Genomic DNA, 21,246 nt, shown 5'->3' with positions numbered 1-21,246 from the left:
ATGATGAAACAAATTGTTTCTTTGTATAAAAATAATTCAGATAATACTAGCATAATCTTAAAATATATTCTTTCGGTAAATGAATTATAATTTATAGTGCTTCCATTTTTACAAAAGAAGTTTTTTCTTAATGTCTATTGGTGGGCAATTTATAGTAAAATAATTTTTAGCAGTTTAATGGTTTGAAGAAATAAATATGCTGGACTGAGAGGGATTACATTGTTTCTCGATCTGTTTTAAGCATAACGAAGGTGTCGCAGCAATAATAATTCAGACAACGTTACTTTAAGACATTGGGCAGGTATATAGTACAGCATTTTTAACCTTATATATTAGTTAATATGGTAGTATAATATCCTTTTTACAATGGTTATGGATTTGAATTCTTTATAAAAAAATTATTTTTCGGCTCTATCCTGTTTTTTTTTAAAAACAGTTTTTCTTTTTCGGTTTTGTCTTTTAAAGGTTGGTATACGTCATTTTATATTATAGAAATTGAGATTTTTATGAGACACGTATGAAAAGTGATTATTAAAAGTAATTTTTTTGGACCACAAGCAGGTAATCGATAAATGTTTACTAAATTTAATAAACATTACTACCAAGTTGTTACGATAAAATCTCCAGATACTGTACAATTCTATATTATTAGGACAATAGTGGGTTATCATAGAACTAAAAGGATTAGTAATAAAACACAAAGAAGCACTATAAATTATAATTCATTATAATTCATTTACTGAATTATCCCAAACAACTTGTTAATACAAACAAAAAACACGCTTTGAAATGTCTGTATGCCAATGCTAGAAGTCTAAGAAGTAAGATGGGAGAGTTAGAGTGTATAGCAGCAAATTATGAGATTGTGATGCCGATTATGTTAGAGACTTGGGGCTAGATTTTAAAAGCCCCGTGCGCGTAAATCCTCCTGAATTTATGCGTGCGGGCGCGTGCAAAGCCCCGGGACGTGCGTAAGTCCCGGGGCTATGGTGACGGTTCAGGGGCAGGCCGGGAGGGTGGTCCCGAGTCCCCCGGCACTGTGGCCTGTGCCAGGGGATGCGAGGAGGCGCGCGCACGTTACGCCTGCTTCAAGCAGGCGTAACTTGCCCAACAAAGGTGGTGGGGGGGAATTAGGTAGGGCCGGGGGGTGGGTTAGGTGGGGGAAGGGAGGGGAAGATGGGGGGGGACGCGGAGGGAATGGAGGCAGGCTGCGCGGCTCGGCGCGAGCAGGCTGCCGATTTTGCGCAGCCTTGAGCGCGCTGACCCCGGATTTTATAAGATACGCGCGTAGCCACGTGTACTTTTGTTCGCGCCAGTTGCGCGTACTTTTTAAAGATCTACCTCTTGGTGTAAGGAGGATAACCAATGGGACAGTGCTATATTAGGGTACAAATTATATCACAATGATAGGGAGGATCAACTTGTGGGGGTGTGGCACTTTATGTCTGGGAGGGTATAGAGTCCAACAGGATAAAGATCATACAAGAGACTAAATGCTCAGTAGAATCTATATGGGTAGAAATACCATGTGTGTTGGGTAAGAGTATAGTGATAGAAGTATACTACCTTCCACCTGGACAAAATAGTCAGACAGATGATGAAATGCTAAGAGAAATCAGGGAAGCAAACCAATTTGGCAGTGTAATAATAATGGGAGATTTCAATTACCCCAATATTTATTTTATTTATTTTTAATTTTTATGTACCGGTGTTCCTGTATGACATACAAATCACATCGGTTTACACTGAAATGTTGAAACAGAGAAATTCGCCTGGAGGCAGTACATGGAACAAGGAGTACAAGAAACTGGGATAGAGGAAACAATTCTAGCTAGGTTAAGTATTGATCCAGAATAACAAACAAACAGTTAACTATATAAAATAGTTTGTGCAATGATAATGGGGCATGGATGAAACATACAGCTTGTGAGAGTGACACTCAGTAACCTACATAGGAGAATACTAGTAGGGAACATCGTGCCCAGAGTGGTCTTAATAAGTTCAAACAGTAAAAGTGAAAATAAGCAGAGGACCGAGGAAGTTGGATGTGAACAAGGAGATTATGTTCCTGTGAAAGCTTGGCAGAAAAGCCAAGTTTTGAGTTTCTTTCTGAAAATAGAGTGGCAAGGTTCTTGTCGGATGTCTGGAGGGAGCGCGTTCCACTGTGTAGGGCCTGCTGTAGATAAGGCGCGTTTCCTTAGGGAAGATTTTGCTGGGGGGGCATAGAGTGTACCTTTGTATGCTCCTCTGATAGGTCTGGTTGATGTATATGGACGCAGTTGGAAGCTAGGTGGAGCGGGGAGATGTTGTGCGTGGCTTTGTGGATAGTTGTGAGAACTTTAAAAAGGATCCTGTATTTAATGGGCAGCCAGTGGAGGTTCTTAAGGATGGGGGTGATGTGTTCTCTTTTGTTGGTGTTGGTAAGGATTCTGGCTGCAGAGTTCTGAACCATCTGGAGAGGTTTGATGGTGCTGGATGGGAGCCCAAGCAGAAGGGAGTTGCAGTAGTCGATTCTGGATAAGATGATGGATTGTAGTACCATACGGAAATCATTGAAGTGAAGTAGTGGTTTCAGCTTTCTAAGGACTTGCAGTTTGTAGAAACAATCCTTGGTGATGGTGTTTACAAATTGTTTTAAGTTTAGCTGATTGTCAAGAATGACTCCTAGATCTCTAACATAAGGAGATTGATTTAATTTTGGGATGGTTGATAGGGGGGTGCCAGATGGGTTGAGAAGCCCGATGTTGTCATCTTGTGAGATGATTAGGATCTCCGACTAGTTGTTGTTAAGGACTAGGTTGAGGCTGGAGAGCAGATGATTGATCGATTGCAGGCAATTGTTCCAGTGTGTCATAGCTTTGAATAAGGATTCTGTGATCGGGATAAGAATTTGTACGTCGGAGGTGGTGAGTTAGCTTTAGCTTGGTGAATAGATAGCAGAGCGGGAGAAGGTAAAAGGGTCGGTGAGAGGGAGGAACCTTGGGGGACTCCCTGGTTGGAGAGGACCGGAGGAGATTCTTTGTTGTTTATCTTTACCTTGAAATGTCTATTAGACAGGAAGGACTTGAACCAGTTGAGGACCGTTCCATTGATGCCTATGTCAGCAAGATGCTCTAAAAGTGTTGAATGGTTTACCGTGTCGAACGCCGCGGAGAGATCAAGAAGAACCAGGAGATAGGGTTGTTTTTTTTCCAGGTTTGTTAGTATGGTGTCCATATGAGATATAAGGAGGGATTCTGTGCTTAACGACTTGCGAAAGCCGAACTGAGAAGGTGCGAGAATTTCAAAAGGGAAACTTTGATAAAATGAGGAAAATAGAAAAAAACTGAAAGGTGCAGCTGCAAAGGTTAAAAGTGTTCAACAGTCTTGGACATTGTTTAAAAATACAATCCTAGAGGCGCAGTCCATATGTATTCCACACATAAAGAAAGGTGGAAAGAAGGCAAAACGATTACCGTCATGGTTAAAAGGTGAAGTGAAAGAGGCTATTTTAGCCAAAATAAATCCTTCAAAACCTGGAAGAAGGATCCATCTGAAGAAAAGAGAATAAAACATAAGCATTGTCAAGTTAAATGTAAAACATTGATAAGACAGGCGAAGAGAGAATTTGAAATGAAGTTGGCCATAGAAGCAAAAACTCATAATAAAAACTTTTTAAAATATATCCAAAGCAAGAAACCTGTGAGGGAGTCGGTTGGACCATTAGATGACCGAGGGGTTAAAGGGGCTCTTAAGGAAGATAAGGCCATTGCAGAAAGACTAAATGAATTCTTTGCCTCCGTGTTTACTAATGAGGATGTTGGGGAGATACCAGTTCCGGATATGGTTTTCAGGGGTGATGAGTCAGACGAACTGAACGAAATCACTGTGAACCTGGAATATGTAAGTAGGCCACATTGACAAACTAAAGAGTAATAAATCACCTGGACTGGATGGTATGCATCCTAGGGTACTGAATGAACTAAAAAAATGAAATTTCTGATCTATTAGTTACAATTTGTAACCTTTCATTAAAATCATCCATTGTACCTGAAGACTGGAGGGTGGCCAATGTAACCCCAATATTTAAAAAAGGCTTCGGGGCGATCCGGGTAACTATAGACCATTGAGCCTGACTTCAGTGCTGAGAAAAATAGTAGAAACTATTCTCAAGATCAAAATCGTAGAGCATATAGAAAGACAAGGTTTAATGGAACACAGTCAACATGGATTTACCCAAGGGAAGTTTTGCCTAACAAATCTGCTTCATTTTTTTGAAGGGATTAATAAACATGTGGATAAAGGTGAACCGGTAGTTGTAGTGTATTTGGATTTTCAGAAGGCGTTTGACAAAGTCCCTCATGAGAGGCTTCTACGAAAACTAAAAAGTTATGGGATAGGAGGCGATGTCCTTTCGTGGATTACAAACAGGTTAAAAGACAGGAAACAGAGAGTAGGATTAAATGGTCAATTTTCTCAGTGGAAAAAGGTAAACAGTGGAGTGCCTGTTTTGAATGAGCTGTTTAGTGGACCCTTGGGCCGATCTGTGAGAGACAGGGGGGAGGTGTACTATAGTCTCTAATGATTGACAGATCGGGAGGCGGATACCAGGCAGGAACTGGAGGTGAGCTTCACCCTGGAAGCCGGTACTCCCCCGGGAGGAGCCCGTAGGAGCCCAGTCGCTGGGACTTAGGTGATTCACCATGGAAGCCGGTACTCTCCCGGGAGGAGCCCGTAGGAGCCCGGCCGCTGGGACTTAGGAGAACACAGAAGCTGGAACTGGAGCAGGCAGGCAGGGATCCGGATTCAGGCAGGAACTGAAACCGGACAGGAACTGTGGCAAGACTCGGAACTGGAACCAGACAGGAGCAGAAACAGGGCTGGCTGCTGGAGCCAGACAGGAGCTGAAGCAGGACTGGCTGCTGGAGCCAGACAGGAGCTGAAGCAGGACTGGCTGCTGGAGCCAGACAGGAGCTGAAGCAGGACTGGCTGCTGGAGCCAGACAGGAGCTGAAGCAGAACTGGCTGCTGGAGCCAGACAGGAGCTGAAGCAGAACTGGCTGCTGGAGCCAGACAGGAGCTGAAGCAGGACTGGCTGCTGGAGCCAGACAGGAGCTGAAGCAGGACTGGCTACTGGAACCAAGCTGGAACTGAAGCAGAACAGGTTACTGCAAGCAAGCCAGACAGAAGCAAGACTTGGGCACGGAGTGAAACAAGTCTCAGGTAGGGACGGAGCTGCTAACACTCTGGGGCACAGCGCAATCGAGAACCACAATAAACCCTGTTGCAAGGCAAAGAGGATCTGGAGTGAAGGTTCTTTTATACTGCTGTATGCGGGCAACTCCCTGGGAGGAGTACACATGGACCGCCCCTCACTAGCCCTATAACTGAGGAAGGGTGCTGGGGGCCGGCCCCTAGGAAGAGGGCATGGCCCAAACCAGGAAGTCCAAGCAGAGCCAAGCAAGCCACAGGCAGGACCCAGAACATCGAGGCCTCCCAGGTCCTGGAGCAAATCCTGGATAGTACACAGGCGAGGCCCTGGCTTCGGAGCGGCCTCCAAAAGAAAAGGTAAGATGCCTCCTGTGGCACAGCAACAGGAGGGATCGCAACAGTATCCCCCCTCAAAGGGGTCCTGAAATACAGGGCAAGCGAACAAACAAACAGCACAAACAAGCACACCAGTGACACGACGAGAGACCAAGAACACGAGACTGAGAGCAGACGAGACCAAGCGAGCGGCGACCGCGCGAGCAGTGGCCGAGCGAGCGGCGACCGCGCGAGCAGCGGCCGAGCGAACGGTGACCGCGCGACCGACAACACAAAAAACACAAAAGAGGAAGCAAGGGAACGGAGAGCGAGGAAGCGGGGCGCAAGGAAGCAAAGAGCAAGGGACCAGCAAACAAGGGAGCAGAGAGCAAGGACGCAGAGAGCAAGGGAGCAGCGAGCAAGGGAGCAGCGAGCAAGGGAGCAGCGAGCAAGGACGCAGCGAGCAAGGACGCAGCGAGCAAGGACGCAGAGAGCAAGGACGCAGAGAGCAAGGGAACAGAGAGCAAGGGAACAGAGAGCAAGGACACAGTGAGCAAGGGAACTCAAGGAGCAAAAGAGCACCGAGCAAGAAAGCAGAAAGCAAGAGAGCGGAGGGCGAAAAAGCGACAGAACAAAAGCTGGGAAACGAGGGAACGGAACACGGGTACGAGGAGCACACAGGACGAACGAGCCAAAACAGAGCAATAACAGAAACGAGCAAAGGCAAGACCACAACAAAAACTGAGCAAGACAGGACCACAGCAGAACCAAACAAAAACAGGAAACAAGGGGGAGGGGGGCAGGGTGGGAGCCGACCATAGCCATATCAGGAGGAGCGCAGGCGCCTCCTGCAGGTCGTGGGAACCAGACGGCTGGCGCCTCCTCTTAACAGGCCTGGGTTTACCTGGGAGAACGGGGTGGAACTGCCACATCAGTTCCGTAACTGGGCTAGCGGGAGCAGAGACTGGGCTGTGATCGAGGCCAGTATCTAAAACAGGGACCAGGCTAGAAATGAAACAAGGCACGGAAGCAGGATCCTTGGGCGTCTTCAAGCAATTGGAGTGGCAAAACGGACTCCACCGGGTAATTCGCAGAGTATCCCATTGAATTGTTGGCAAATGCTTCTGTAGCCACGGCAACCCTAGCACCACGGGGTGGACGGCCTCCTCTAGGACTAAGAAGGCAATCTCCTCCGTGTGGATCGCCCCGGTGCGGACAGTAACGGGTGTCGAGGATGTCTTGATGCGTCCTGGAAGGAGCATGCCTTGGACGGAGGTAATTCGCAGTGGGGTCTCCAGCTCTTGCGTGGGAATCCACAACTGGGAGACCAGCTCCTGTCGAATAAAATTACCCCCTGCTCCGGAATCCAGAAATGCGAGGGTTTCCATTGACCCTCCTGGGAACTCCAATGTAATTGGTACGGTGCAATGAGGGACTGAGGCACAACCTAGGAGGAGCTCCTCTTGACCACCTAGGTTCAGGCGTCTATCCAACCGCCCCTGGCAGCTGGCCAGGAAATGACCTTGCTGGCCGCAATAGAGGCACAAGCCCTGCAAAAGAAAAAGGTAAGATGCGTGCGGTGTCGTTGTCTCTCCTCCGTGGAGAACGTCCCAACTGTATAGGTTCAGTAGAGGTAGTCTCCAAAGCCTCCATTGTAGGAGAAAAAGATGGCTCGGAATACGCAGAAACCACCGGGGAATTACTTCGGGCAGGTCGTTGCTCTCTAGCCCTCTGCTGGAGGCGACGGTTGATGCGGCCATCCATGTCTATCAGCGCATTGAGGTCCTCCGGGAGATCACGGGCCGCGATCTCATTCTTGATACGCCCGGATAATCCTTCTAGAAAAATGGCTTTTAGGCTGCCATCTTGCCAACCGCCCTCCTGGGCATGAGTACGGAAGTCCATAGCGTAGTCTGCCAGGGAGCGACCCCCCTGGCGTAACTGGAGCAGTTCTGTCGTAGCAGTAGTCAAACGGGCCGGCTCGTTGAACGCCTGCCGGAAGCTCGAGATGAACTGCTGGAACTCCTCGAGCAAAGGGTCATGACGTTCCCAAGCGGGGAGGCCCACAATAGGGCCTTTCCATCGAGCAGGGAAAGAATTAGGCCACCTTCACCAAGTCGGTGGGGAACTGCCAGGGCAACAGAGTGAACTGTAGGAAACACTGTTCCAAGAACCCACGGCAGGTCTTTGCATCTCCAGCGTAACGGGAAGGTGCAGGTAACTGTGTTGTCGAGATAGCTTGTTCCTCAGGAGCCAACCCATTGGTGGGCAGAGGATTCGTGGATATCTTATCTAGGCGGGCTGCTAGTTGTTCCACCATCAAGGCATTGCTGTAATTGCTGCAGGCATTGGGCCATTCCTGGGATGGCCCGAAGGCCCGATACATCCGGGTCCATGGCCTTGCAATCTGTTGTGAATGAGCTGTTTAGTGGACCCTTGGGCCGACCTGTGAGAGACTGGGGGGAGGTGTACTATAGTCTCTAATGATTGACAGTTCGGGAGGCGGATACCAGGCAGGAACTGGAGGTGAGCTTCACCCTGGAAGCCAGTACTCCCCCGGGAGGAGCCCGTAGGAGCCCAGCCGCTGGGACTTAGGTGATTCACCCTGGAAGCCGGTACTCCCCCGGGAGGAGCCCGTAGGAGCCTGGCCGCTGGGACTTAGGAGAACACGGAAGTTAGAACTGGAGCAGGCAGGCAAGGATCTGGACTCAGGCAGGAACTGAAGCGGGCTGGAGCTGGAACCGGACAGGAACTGTGGCAAGACTCGGAACTGGAACCAGGCAGAAACTGTGGCAAGACTCGGAACTGGAACCAGACAGGAGCAGAAACAGGGCTGGCTGCTGGAGCCAGACAGGAGCTGAAGCAGGACTGGCTATTGGAACCTGGAACCAAGCTGGAACTGAAGCAGAACAGGTTACTGCAAGCAAGCCAGACAGAAGCAAGACTTGGGCACGGAGTGAAACAAGTCTCAGGTAGGGACGGAGTTGCTAACGCAATAGTACACTCTGGGGCACAGCGCAACAGAGAACCGCAAGAAACCCTGTTGCAAGGCAAAGAGGATCTGGAGTGAAGGTTCTTTTATACTGCTGTATGTGGGCAACTCCCTGGAAGGAGTACACATGGACCGCCCCTCACTAGCCCTATAACTGAGGAAGAGTACTGCGGGCCGGCCCCTAGAGAGAGGGCGTGGCCCAAACCAGGAAGTCCAAGCAGAGCCAAGCAAGCCACAGGCAGGCCACAGAACATCGAGGCCTCCCAGGCCCTGGAGCAAATCCTGGATAGTACACAGGCGAGGCCCTGTCTTCGGAGCGGCCTCCAAAAGAAAAAGGTAAGATGCCTGCTGTGGCACAGCAACAGGATGGATCGCAACAGTGCCTCAGGGATCTGTAGTTGAACCGGTGCTTTTCAATATATATATATAAATGATTTGGAAAGTATTACGACGAGTGAGGTTATTAAATTTGCAGATGATACAAAATTATTCAGAGTAGTTAAATCACAAGCGGACTGTGATACATTACAGGAGGACCTTGCAAGACTGGAAGATTGGGCAACCAAATGGCAGATGAAATTTAATGTGGACAAGTGCAAGGTGTTGCATATAGAGAAAAATAACCCTTAGTGTTAGGTTCCATATTAGGAGCTACCACCCAGGAAAAAGATCTAGGCATTATAGTGGATAATACATTAAAATCAGCTCAGTGTGCTGCAGCAGTCAAAAAAGCAAACAGAATGTTAGGAATTATTAGGAAGGGAATGGTTAATAAAACGGAAAATGTAATAATGCCTCTATAATCGCTCCATGGTGAGACCACACCTTGAATACTGGGCCGGATTTTAAAAGGGTTGCGCGCTTAAGACTAATCGGAGAAAATTCTTTTTCACTCAACGCACAATAAAGCTGTGGAATTTGTTGCCAGAGGATGTGGTTAGTGCAGTTAGTGTAGCTGGGTTCAAAAAAGGTTTGGATAAGTTCTTGGAGGAGAAGTCCGTTAACAGCTATTAATCAAGTTTACTTAGGGAATAGCCACTGCTATTAATTGCATCAATAGCATGGGATCTTCTTAGTGTTTGGGTAATTGCCAGGTTCTTGTGGCCTGGTTTGGCCTCTGTTGGAAACAGGATGCTGGGCTTGATGGACCCTTGGTCTGACCCAGCATGGCAATTTCTTATGTTCTTATATAAAAAAACAGAATAAAGAAGCACTAGAAAGTAACTAGAAGCACTTTGAATGTAACTTTGCCTCTTCCACACCTTTGTTGATTTAAGTTAGTTGGCACTACAGTTGTTTACCCTGTTCAATGTAAACCGATCCGATATGGTCTTATCCATGAAGGTCGGTATAGAAAAGTGTTAAATAAATAAATAGAAAGTATAATTTATTTACTGAAACGATGTATTTTAAGTTTATGTCAATATTATCAGTGACGTATATAATTAAAAAATATATATTTCCATGCATTATAATGTAGCATACATTAATTTCTATCTGATTTTTATACAAAGAAACAATTTGTTTCATCATGTAAATATATTAAATGCTTTTCATGATGAAATCTTATTAATTTTAAGATCAAGATAACTGATTAAGTTTATCAAGCTTTATAAATTAATCATTAATTTATACATCTGTCTTATTCCCAGTAGATATTGACATCTTTATACAAATGTGAAAGACATATACATTTGTATAATCTGGTTGACTGAGTTAATTACTGATTTATTATTTTTATATTTTATCATCAATTTTTTCTCTGTTGTTATTTATTATATGTATGTGTTTTCTCTCTGTTTCTAACAATTGTATGTGGTTGGTTTTTTCTCTCTCTTCCGTTTGTGGTATTTTTACATGTGTATATATTTCTTAATTTTAATAATGGTAGAGTAATTTAGTAAATCCACTATTTTATAACTTCTCTTTCATATATATCAAACTTACTTTTTAATATTTTTATGCTCGAGTATCTTATCTTTATGTAATTTATTTCATGTAAATAATTTGTGTTTCTTATATATATTTATCAAATATTAAATTATTTTTACAGCCCCTGATGCAGCCGAAAAGGCGAAACTCGGACAGAGTTGGGCACTTTTACTTTTAATCTGGATCAATTAGAATAAATATTGCATCTTCCAAGACATCGGTCTAGTTTTGTTTTTTTTTACACTTGTGTATGGCTTTATGTAATTGGATAAATACCACTTATGGATGTGGAAAAGATGCAAATCACACCTATATCCAATGAGAATCAATGCCAAGAGGTGCGTTATAGACAATTCCGAGGTCCGTTAAACTCAAAGAGGAGTCAAACGAATATTTGCAACCCTTTGAGCCACTTAAAATATTCCAGTTAAATGCTGAAACAAACTCCACTTCAAACTTCATATCGCGCTTCTCTGCTATGGCCAACATCCTCTCGTAATAATAGTAACAGATTTCTTACTCTATCACACATATCTTGAAAAACACTGGCCACACATCTCCAACAAGTGACAATTATCAATTGCATATTACAGTTTGTAATGTTTCTCCTGATGAAGCCACGGTGAAACAAGGACTCATGTCGGGGAACAAAGGACATTTGAAATATTACCTCACATTGATATGCAATTGTCACTTATTTAATTTTGTGTTGAACATTACCTGCAAATATTCATTTATTGACTCCTTTTTGAGTTCAACAGACCTCAGAATTGTCTACAACGCACCTCTTGGCTTTGATTCTCATTTTATGTAATTGGATACCACAAAATTTGAAATAACTTCAGATACGTTTCACATTACAGAACACAGCAGCAACTTTGAGATCCATATTCAGCTGTGGGCTGTCCAGGTAAGTTAAGTAGATACACTTACCAAGATAAACTGGAATTTCAGTGGCAAAGCTGCACCGCTAAATATACTCAGTTAAATCCAGAGTTAGCTGGCCAAGTTTATCTGGCTAATTTTAGGACAGCCCTTTGGCACAACTAAAGTTATCCGGACAACTCAGCCCTGCCCCAGATTGCCTCTGATTTACCTGGGTAAGTTTTAGCTCTCTGAACACTTACCTGGATAAATCGGAGTGGTCAGTGTGGTAGGATATTTAAATTCCAAAGTCCATCCACCTAAGTCCTGAACTTAGCTGGATAAGCCTTCTGAATATGGACCTATTTTAGCTAATCAATAAGTGCATATATTTCGACTTACAATAAAGAAATAAACTAACCATATAATGAACCAAGAAGTAGCTGAAATAAGAATAAAAATATGAGAGACACAATTACTTGGGAAAATGCATAGAAGATTAATTCTTTTTTTACTTCTATAAGTTGCCCTCACCTCCAGTTGTTCTACCTGATGTCACCTCCAAAATAGCATCACTGTCATCATATTTGTCCTGTGGCACTAGAATCTGGAAGAGCTAAGAATTTAAGAGTGAATATTGTTACTACACATCCAAATAATTATAGTATGTCTTTAAAATCAATCAAGTATGACTCAATTTAGCCACCAAATCTCAAAAAAATGGATATAGAAAAGATACAGAGAAGGATGACAAAAATGATAAAGGGGAAGGAAAAGCTCCCCTATGGAGAAAGGCTAAACAGATTAGAGCTCTTTACCTTGGAAAAGAGATGACTGAAGGAGATATGATTCAAATTTATAAAATCATGAGTGCGGTGGAACAGGTAAAAAAGGAACAGTTATTTACCCTTCCATTCAAACATAGAATTAGGAGATATGCCATAAAACTAGCAACCGTCAGTTTTAAAACAAATCGTAGGAAGTATTTTTTCACTCAGTGCACAATTAAGCTATGAAATCCGTTGCTGGAGCATGTGGTCAAAGCCACTAACATAGTAGGTTTCAAAATAGAATTGGACAAGTTCCTGAAGGTGAAGTCCATAAACAGTTATTAGCTAGGTAGACTTGGGAAAGCCAGAACGTATCCCTGGGAGTGAGATATAAGAAATAGATGAACTATTAGTGTCTAATGATAATGATATCTCATGATACAGATGTCCTCTTTTTTCGATGTTCCCAGATATCTCTGTTCACCTATTCAGGGTTTCTACCCTGTGTTATCCTGTTATATTCATTCTCCTTGCTATGTCATTGCTCATTATTGTTAATTTTTGAAATTTTTAAATTTCAAACATCGTTCAATGTAACATGTTGTTTTTGTATGTAAACCGGAGTGAAGGCAACTCTGCTATACCTCGGTATATAAAAAATGCTAAATAAAATAAATAAATAAAATGATGATCTGAAGTCGGCGAAACAATGTGACGAGGCGATAGCTAAAGCCAGAAGAATGCTGGGCTGCATAGAGAGAGGAATATCAAGTAAGAAAAGGGAAGTGATTAGCCCCTTGTACAGGTCCTTGGTGAGGCGTCACCAGGAGTACTGTGTTCAGTTCTGGAGACCATATCTCCAAAGAGACAGAGACAAGATGGAGGTGGTCCAGAGAAGGGCGACCAAAAAGGTGGAAGGTCTTCATTGAATGACTTATGAGGATAGATTGAAGAATCTAAACGGCGGTGCTGTATGTTTGACTATAAAAGTAAGGGCACGTCCTATATTCAGGGAGATGCTGGTTATTATGAAAGAGAAAGGGCACTCCCCATACAGCATCTCCCAGGAACACTTTTTAAAAGCCAAATAAAATTAACTTTATACCATTTACGGAGTCTAAAGTGTTCTTGTATGCCTGGCCCTGAGTCCAGAAATTATGGACAATATGTACACCCTGGAGGAAAGGAGGAGCAGAGGTGATATGATACAGACTTTCAGATACTTGAAAGGTTTTAATGATTCGAAGACAACGACAAACCTTTTCCGTCGGAAAAAAAATCAGCAGAACCAGGGGTCACGATTTGAAGCTCCAGGGAGGAAGACTCAGAACCAATGTCAGGAAGTATTTCTTCACGGAGAGGGTGGTGGATGCCTGGAATGCCCTTCCGGAGGAAGTGGTGAAGACCAGAACTGTGAAGGACTTCAAAGGGGCGTGGGATAAACACTGTGGGGTAGATTTTAAAAAATTGCGCGATCGTGTACTTTTGTTCGCGCACGAGGCACGAACAAAAGTAAGCTGGATTTTATAAGATACGCGCATAGCCGCACGTATCTTATAAAATCCGGGGTTGGCGCGCGCAAGGGGGTGCACATTTGTGCAACCTGCGCGCGCCGAGCCTAGCGCGCGCTGCCTGTTCCCTCCGAGGCCCCTCCGATTTCGGAGCGGCCTCGGAGGGAACTTTCCTTCGCCCTCCCCCCACCTTCCCCTCCCTTCCCCTACCTAACCCACCCCCCTGGCCCTATCTAAACCCCCCCTTACCTTTGCTGGCAGATTTACGCCTGCTAAAAGCAGGCGTAAATCTGCGCGCACCAGCGGGCTGCTGGTGCGCCGTCACCCGAACCGGGGGCTGGTCTGGAGGCCTCGACCACGCCCCCGGGCCAGCGCCATGCCCCCGGGCCCGCCCCCGAAATGCCGCGGCACGCCCCCGAAACGCCCCCTCCCCGCCCCTTTTACAAAGCCCCGGGACTTGTGCGCGCCGGCGGCCTATGCAAAATAGGTGCGCGCAGGGCTTTTAAAATCCGCCCCTGTGGATTCATAAAGTCGAGAGGACGTGAATGAATGTGGAAAAAAGGATTTGCATTCACAAAAAAGCGGGGAGTAGCTTCTTGTTACGGCGGTTACTACCCCAAACCAAATAAGCCTGATACTTCACTTTCAATGCATATCCAGCATAGCTCTCTGCTTCAATGGCAGGGGAGAAAGACTGATACTTCACTCATACCCAGCATACCTCTCTGCTTCAACGGCAGGGGAGAAAGTCTGATACTTCACTTTCAATGCATATCCAGCATAACTCTCTGCTTCAACGGCTGGGGGAATGAAGAAAAGTGGATCGATATACAGACAACAACCAACAAGGTCTGAATTACATAGTCTGGGTAAGCAAATATGCATGGGTGTAGCTTGCTTATTGCGGGCAGTTACTACCCTAACTAATTAAGCTAGATATTTCACTTAGATGCAGCTCCAACACTGCTCTCTGCATTAATGGTGGAGATGGAAGGGAAATAGAACCAAAAGGTTACTAAGAGCCAAGAGTAACTGATAAGTATGAGAAAAAAAAAGTGCGAAGCTTGCTGGGCAGACTGGATGGGCCGTTTGGTCTTCTTCTACCGTCATTTCTATGTTTGTATGTTTCTATTAAGGATCTGACAGGTACTTGTGACCCAGACTAGCCACTGTTGGAAATAGAATGCTGGGCTCAATGGACCTTGGTCTGACCCAACATGGCACTTATGTTAATCACTCAACTTCATGGGAAGGCAGTTGTTACAAAGTGGAACCAGTGTGTTTTCCTATTGCTCTGAGCTTCTCATAATTTTACACTATAAAACATAAGAACTTGCCATACTGGGTCAGACCAAGGGTCTATCAAGCCCAGTATCCTGTTTCCAACAGTGGCCAATCCAGGCCACAAGTAACTGGCAAGTACACAAACACTAAGTAGATCCCATGCTACCGATGCCAGTAATAGCAGTGGCTATTCCTTATATTAACTTGATTAATAGCAGGTAATGGACTTCTACAAGAACTTATCCAAACCTTTTTTAAACCCAGCGACATGAACTGCACATCCTCTGGCAACAAATTCCAGCGCTTAATTGTGTGTTGAGTGAAAAATAATTCTCTCCAATTTGTTTTAAATGTGCTACTTGCTAACTTCATGAAGTGCCCCCTGGTCCTTCTATTATCAAAAAAATAAACTGATTCAAATCTACCCATTCTAGACTTCTCATGATTTTAAAGACATCTATCATATCCCCCCTCAGCCATCTCTTCTCCAAGCTGAAAAGTCCTAACCTCTTTAGCCTTTCTTCATAGGGGAGCTGTTCCATCCCCTTTATCATTTTGGTTGCCCTTCTCTGTACCTTCTCCATCGCAACTATATCTTTTTTTGAGATGCGGCGACCAGAATTGTACACAGAATTCAAGGTGCGGTCTCACCATGGAGCGATACAGAGGCATTATGACATTTTCCGTTTTATCAACCATTCCCTTCCTAATAATTCCTAGCATTGTTTGCTTTTTTGACTGCAGCAGCACACTGAACCGACGATTTCAATGTGTTATCCACTATGACACCTAGATCTCTTTCTTGGGTGATAGCACCTAATATGGAACCTAACATTGTGTAACTATAGCATGGGTTATTTTTCCATATATGCATCACCTTGCACTTATCCACATTAAATTTCATCTGCCATTTTGATGCCCAATTTTCCAGTCTCACAAGGTCTTCCTGCAATTTATCACAATCTGCTTGTGATTTAACTACTCTGAACAATTTTGTATCATCCACAAATTTGATTACCTCACTTGTCGTATTTCTTTCCAGATCATTTATAAATAGATTGAAAAGTAAGGGTCCACTGCCCACTCCCTTCCACTGAGAAAATTGTCCATTTAATCCTACTCTCTGTTTCCTGTCTTTACCCAGTTTGTAATCCACAAAAGGACATCGCCACCTATCGCATGACTTTTTACTTTTCCTAGAAGCCTCTCATGAGGAACTTTGTTAAACGCCTTCTGAAAATCCAAGTACACTACATCTACCGGTTCATCTTTATCCACATGTTTATTAACTCCTTCAAAAAAGTGAAGCAGATTTGTGAGGCAAGGCTTGCCTTCGGTAAAGCCATGCTGACTTTGTTCCATTAAACCATGTCTTTCTATATGTTCTGTGATTTTGATGTTTAGAACACTTTCCACTATTTTTCCTGACACTGAAGTCAGGCTAACCAGTCTGTAGTTTCCCGGATCGCCCCTGGAACCCTTTTTAAATATTGGGGTTACATTAGCTATCCTCCAATCTTCAGGTATAATGCATGATTTTAATGATAAGTTACAAATTTTTACTAATAGGTCTGAAATTTCATTTTGAGTTCCTTCAGAAACCCTGAGGTGTATACCATCCGGTCCAGGTGATTTACTACTCTTCAGTTTGTCAATCAGGCCTACCACATCGTCTAGGTTCACCGTGATTTGGTTCAGTCCATCTGAATCATTACCCAAGAAAACTTTCTCTGGTATGGGTTCCTCCTCAACATCCTCTTCAGTAAACACAGAAGCAAAGAAATCATTTCATCTTTACGCAATGGCCTTATCTTCTCTAAGTGCCCTTTTAACCCCTCGATCATCTAACGGTCTAACTGACTCCCTTCACAGGCTTTCTGCTTCGGAAATATTTTTAAAAGTTTTTACTGTGAGTTTTTGCCTCTATGGCCAACTTCTTTTCAAATTCTCTCCTAGCCTGTCTTATCAATGTCTTACATTTAACTTGCCAATGCTTATGCATTATCCTATTTTCTTCTGTTGGATGCTTTTTCCAATTTTTGAATGAAGACCTTTTGGCTAAAATAGCTTCTTTCACCTCCCCTTTTAACCATGCCGGTAATTGTTTTGCCTTCTTTCCACCTTTCTTAATATGTGGAATACTTCTGGACTGTGCTTCTAGGATGGTATTTTTTTTTTAACAATAACCACGCCGCTTGCACACTTTTTACCTTTGTAGCTGCTCCTTTCAGTTTTTTTCTGTTTTTCTCATTTTATCAAAATTTCCCTTTTGAAAGTTTAGTATGAGAGCCATCGATTTGCTTACTGTCCCCCCTTCCAGTCATTAAATCAAATTTGATCATATTATGATCACTATTGCCAGGCGGCCCCACCACCGTTACCTCTCTCACCAAATCCTGTGCTTCACTGAGAATTAAATCTAAAATTGCTCCCTCTCTTGTCGGTTCCTGAACCAATTGCTCCATAAAAATGTAATTTATTCCATCCAGGAACTTTATATCTTTAGCATGTACCGATGATACATTTACCCAGTCAATATTGGGGTAATTGAAATTTCCCATTATTACCGCACTACCAATTTGGTTAGCTTCCTTAATTTCTCTTAGCATTTCACTGTCCATCTCACCATCTTGACCAGGTGGACAGTAGTATACTCCTATCACTATAGTCTTCCCCGACACACAAGGGATTTCTACCCATAAAGATTCAATTGTGTATTTAGTCTCATGCAGGATGTTTATCCTGTTGGACTCTATGCCATCCCAGACATAAAGCGCTACACCTCTCTGTCATTGCGATATAATTTGTACCCCGGTATAGCACTGTCCCATTGGTTATCTTCATTCTACCAGGTCTCTGAGATGCCAATTAAGTTTATGTCACCATTCACTGCTGTACATTCTAATTCTCCCATCTTACTTCTTAGACTTCTGGCATTAGCATACAAACATTTCAAAGTATGTTTTTTGTTTGTATTTTCATTCTGCTTTTTAATTGATAGGAATAAATTAGAATTTTTTAGCTCGGGTTAGTTTTTTTTTTAGTTACATGCACTTGGACTACTTTTCTTATTATTAGAATCTGTGCTGCTGAGCGACTGTCAGCTTTCCCCTTTGTTCTAGTTTAAAAGCTGCTCTCTCTCCTTTTTAAAGGTTAGCGCCAGCAGTCTGATTTCACCCTGGTTAAGGTGGAGCCCCATCCCTTCAGAAAAGACTCCCCTTTCCCCAAAAGGTTCCCCAGTTCCTTACAAAACTGAATCCCTCTTCCTTGCACCATCGTCTCATCCAGGCATTGAGACTCCGGAGCTCTGCCTGCCTCTGGGAACCTGCGTGTGGAACAGGGAGCATTTCAGTGGGGGGGGGGGGGGGTGTACAGAGATATTTGACAAAATTCAACTGCATTTAACTATAACAGAAAGGGTCCTGTGGGAGAGGAGAGAACCTACACGGGTAGAGAAGGTGTTAATATCCATAGATGTAGGTTTTAAAATAACTTCTCCCATATATTGTGCTATTATCCTGACTTATGGCCGATACAGTAAAGCGCGGCCGCGGTTACCCTGTTTTTAACCCGCTTTGGACGCACATTTTAGACGCGTAAGGCTAACCCGCAATTCAGTATCTGGTTTTACGCGTCCTTACCTCTTGCCGAAATGGACGCGTATCCGTCTCCGCCCGCCACATGTATATGATATGTTAATGATCGATTTAGCTATTCCCTCCGATACAGTAACGTGCGTCCAGATTATCGCCTTTTTAACCAGCTTATTTGCCGCGTCTTTAACCTGCAAATTTACCGCCTACCCTGACCCTGGCGTTAGTGTGGTGTTTGGTCAGCTTCTTACCGGACAGCGCCATGGACAACATACATATTATTGCTCTGGCACTATTTTTCATTCGGTTCAGAAGCAGAATGAGAAATGCTCGAATGAGAAATACTCGGCAGATTGGAGAGGCGAACAGGGGAGTCCAGCAGCAAGGAGAACCCATCTGACCGGAGAACCCAGCAGCAAGACTGGAGGAGGTATATGATATATTTCGGTTGAACTGTACCATCCATCCATCTCTGGACGTCTCTGAGGCTCCGGACATGAACGCCTTTACGGACACCGGAGAGATGGGCATCCGCTAGGCGTCCTGAGGCTCCTGGTCCAGCGGAGACATGGACGCCTCTACGGACGCCTATACGGAGCCTTCCTCCTGCATCTAGAATAAGGTTGTAGTAGACGCTGAAATAAGAACGCATAGCTGATTTAAGAATACAAACTTGAGAATACAGTGTTGCAGATCCATGTATGTACATCTCCCCCTAACTCATGTCCATGCTTCTTTTTTCAATCTGTATATATTTTCTGTTTTAAAATGTCATTGATTGTGTTTCACTTTTATCTGCATTGAAATCTATTTAAAAAATAAATGAATTACATTGCTGTGAGTAAAGTTTGATAGTTAATTCTGAACAGTGGAAGAGGTTTATCTTTCCTTTTCTTGCCACATTGCTCTGTTAAATAATTTTTATGTGCTGCCACTCAAACTGTACACCAGAGAGTCCACAGTGTGGCATATCCACGTATGTACTGGGAAACTTTTTCTATTTGCCCTGCTATTAAATCTAGGTGCACCCGAGAATCCACAGTGTTGCATATTCATATATGTGTTAAAGGATTTATATGTGTTCATCTATTAATTTGAATTTCGTGTGTTTGCCTCTGTTGTATTCCATGCAGGCAGAGCACCGTGCCATCGGCAGGCCAGGCCTCAACAGGCCATCGGCAGGCCAGGACTTTTCATTCGCACACGGACAACTCTGTTTGGCATGTGTGAGCGAGATGCTGTCCGAACCTAGCAGATGAGCTCATGGGCAATCTTGTTCCTCTATGAAGATCTGCGTTGCGACCTATACCCCCAGGCCAATCGCCACCATGCTGTGCCAGGGTTGACTAAACTTCTCGGTGCCTTAAAGACGCGACTTTGGACGCCCGGCCGGGCGGGCGCTCAAGGTCCATGAACGTCCGAGGTCGCGGCATCCATTCGTGGACCTTCCCGCTGCCTTGAGCACCCGGCCGGACGTCCAAGCCAGGACTTTGGACATCCGGCGACTTTGGACGTCCAAAGGCAGCGGGAAAGTCCACGAACGGTGTCCAAGCCGCAAGAAAAGAACCATCCACTTACCTGGTGGAATGACATTTGAAATGACAGGTACCGGCGCACCCGGGATACTGTATAGGCGCTGTATACCGCTCTATACAGTAAAATGGATTGTGCACGCCTACCGCTTCATGGACGCGCTTTGGACGCCGCTTGCATTTGCATCTCATCTGAATACTGAATCGAGCGGCTTGGGAACCAAATTGTGCGCGCGGAAAACGAGCGGGCGCCCGGCACTGCCGCACTGTTTCTTACGCGTCCTTACTGTATCGGTCCGAAAGAGAGGGAAAACAATGATGTGCCTCCATTCTAAGAAGTTCAGTTTTCATGTGCCTCATTTGATTTTTGTGCAAATAATGTTGTTTCGTTAGTGTTCCCTTTGAGACATATTTGACTCAATTACCAATATTCAGCTATTCCTTTTCTGGGTTTCTGTAATAAGTCAGCTTGAATAAAGTAGTGGGTCCTCGTTATAGTCTGCTTGAGTATCTAGAAACAAGTTTAGGTGACATAAACCTAAACCATTTACTAAACTGTAACTGTAATGCAACCTGTACCTTCCTGATATATAGAGGGAATCTTGTGCCTAGCTCAGTCAGTACTATTTAAACCCATTGAAACGGCATTGTTTCCTTACTGACCCGATGAAGGAGGCATACTGTAGCTCTTGAAAGCTAGTCACAAATGTATTAAGTTAGTCCAGTTAAAAGATATTGGCTACAACTTGTGTATTGACCCTTATTTCTATATAAGCCATGACATAGTACAAGGACTGCATTTTCAGGGGCCTTTAGCATCTTGCTAGAAATCTGTGACATGCTTCCAGCTCACCTTTCTGTACAAGCTGTGGATTACTTGATTGATTGATTCCCTTTCCTCTAAGGCAAGGTCCATCAGCTGTTTCTCTTTTCTGCCGTCTAGATCTGAAGTTAAAAGGTAAGGGAAAATTAAAAACTCCAATATCACCAAAGCTAACTAAATTGCAGCTGCTGAGCCTCACCAACCACAATTAACAATATTACAGTAAGAAAAAAATCCCAAGAGCTGTAGCTTGAGGCAGTTTAATTCTGGTGGTATTAGCGGAAGAAAACACTTACTGACTGGAATGAAAAATGGAAGCTGCTACATCTCTGGTAAATAAATGCATGTTAAGTGGTAGCTAAGGAGGTGACATGAGGATTTGCTACCACAAACATTTTTAGCAACAACAGAAAAAGGGTAACTTTCCAAGCTGATTCCATG

General features: G+C 44.1%; 1 protein-coding gene across 6 annotated transcripts in view; it reads right to left on the bottom strand.

The window, feature by feature from the left end:
• The window catches only part of MTRF1 (mitochondrial translation release factor 1), a 107,059-nt gene that overhangs the window by 48,292 nt on the left and 37,521 nt on the right, over nucleotides 1-21,246 (bottom strand). For 5 of the 6 annotated variants that reach the window (XM_029602958.1, XM_029602959.1, XM_029602956.1 and 2 more), the window contains exons 3-4: nucleotides 20,836-20,927; nucleotides 11,827-11,908 (exon numbers count right to left, since the gene is read on the bottom strand). In XM_029602958.1, coding sequence (XP_029458818.1) covers nucleotides 11,827-11,908; nucleotides 20,836-20,927 — 174 coding nt within the window. The remainder of the gene's footprint in view (nucleotides 1-11,826; nucleotides 11,909-20,835; nucleotides 20,928-21,246) is intronic. The other variant, XM_029602963.1, reaches the window with a different exon arrangement.

Source organism: Rhinatrema bivittatum, chromosome 5, assembly GCF_901001135.1.
Source record: "Rhinatrema bivittatum chromosome 5, aRhiBiv1.1, whole genome shotgun sequence".
Taxonomy (NCBI): Eukaryota; Metazoa; Chordata; class Amphibia; order Gymnophiona; family Rhinatrematidae; genus Rhinatrema; species Rhinatrema bivittatum.
Note: the sequence above shows the minus strand (reverse complement) of the source record. Positions and strands in the feature narration are given on the sequence as shown.